Consider the following 1100-nt stretch of genomic DNA (forward strand, 5'->3'; position numbering starts at 1 on the left):
CATAGGCAATACAACCATAATCAATAACTGAACGAACCAGTGACCTGTACATCATCATTAGAGTTTCTCTGTTTGCTCCCCATGTGGTACCTGAAACATAACGCATAACATTTAAGATTTTTGTAGACCGGTTACAGATATAGTCAATGTGCGTACTCCAAGTAAGACACCTGTCAAAGTGTACTCCCAGGAACCTTACTGAATTCTCATGCTTAATCTTCACACCATTCAGTCTAAGGTCAATACTGTCGTGATCTTTCTTTCTGCTGCAGAACAAACGACGGTTTTAGCTTCCGAAATAATGAAGCCTAGTTCTTGATAATCTACAAGGGTTTTTATAGTCAACTTGGCAGGCTTGTCATCTAATCAAAATGGCCTCAAATTAGGTCAAAATTGATTCTCAAAGAGGTCAAATTGGTCCTTTACAAAAGTCAAATGGTATCAAAATAATATTTGATTTCATTGAACAACTTTGGCAAATTTTGACTTTTAGTACCAATACTTATAGAAATTCTCAGAAGGTAATTCATAGAAAACATTTTATTTCAGAACAATCCTGCTTTAAATCTGCTAAAACCTGATGGAGCTCATAAATGGAGAAGTGCCAGTTCTGGTGAAAAATCAGTTTCAGCTGTCATACAGGTTGGTGGGGGAGCTTAAATAAAACAAAACAAAAATTTTATATAGCTATTTCACAAGTAACTAGGTGGTGTTTGGTCAAAGCTTGTTGGCATGGTTTTGCCATAATTATTTTTACCTGATTTGGGGGACTGCAATATTGATATACTTATTTATTCAAATCTTATGATACTGGTACATTTAGCAAACTGACAATGACAGCTAACATTTTAAGTGAGGATAAAAACTTGATAATGATTTTATGTAGTTTTAAGAAGTTGATAATGATAAATTCATTGATATTTTAGTTTGAGAAGTCATCTCAGATACAATGTATAGATATTGGTAATGAAGGTTCAGGGTTTATAGAAATATTGGTGGGGAAATCTACAGCAGTTTCAGATCAAGATTATCAGGTAAAGGGATTGAAACTTATCCTTATTTTCAAGATACTGGCATGGTTAGAAATGAAGGTAAAGGGA

The 1100-nt window shown here is 34.1% G+C and overlaps 1 protein-coding gene across 1 annotated transcript; it reads left to right on the forward strand.

Moving 5' to 3' along the window:
* Positions 1-558: 558 nt before the first annotated feature.
* LOTGIDRAFT_91156 (hypothetical protein) lies at positions 559-1037 on the forward strand (the record flags this gene model as incomplete). Its single annotated transcript, XM_009048536.1, has 2 exons — positions 559-642; positions 927-1037. Coding segments are annotated over 2 exons (195 nt in total), but the record flags the coding sequence as incomplete, so codon positions are not given.
* Between the last annotated feature and the right edge of the window lie 63 nt (positions 1038-1100).

The sequence above is a fragment of the Lottia gigantea genome (assembly GCF_000327385.1).
Source record: "Lottia gigantea unplaced genomic scaffold LOTGIsca_12375, whole genome shotgun sequence".
In the NCBI taxonomy this organism is placed as follows: Eukaryota; Metazoa; Mollusca; class Gastropoda; family Lottiidae; genus Lottia; species Lottia gigantea.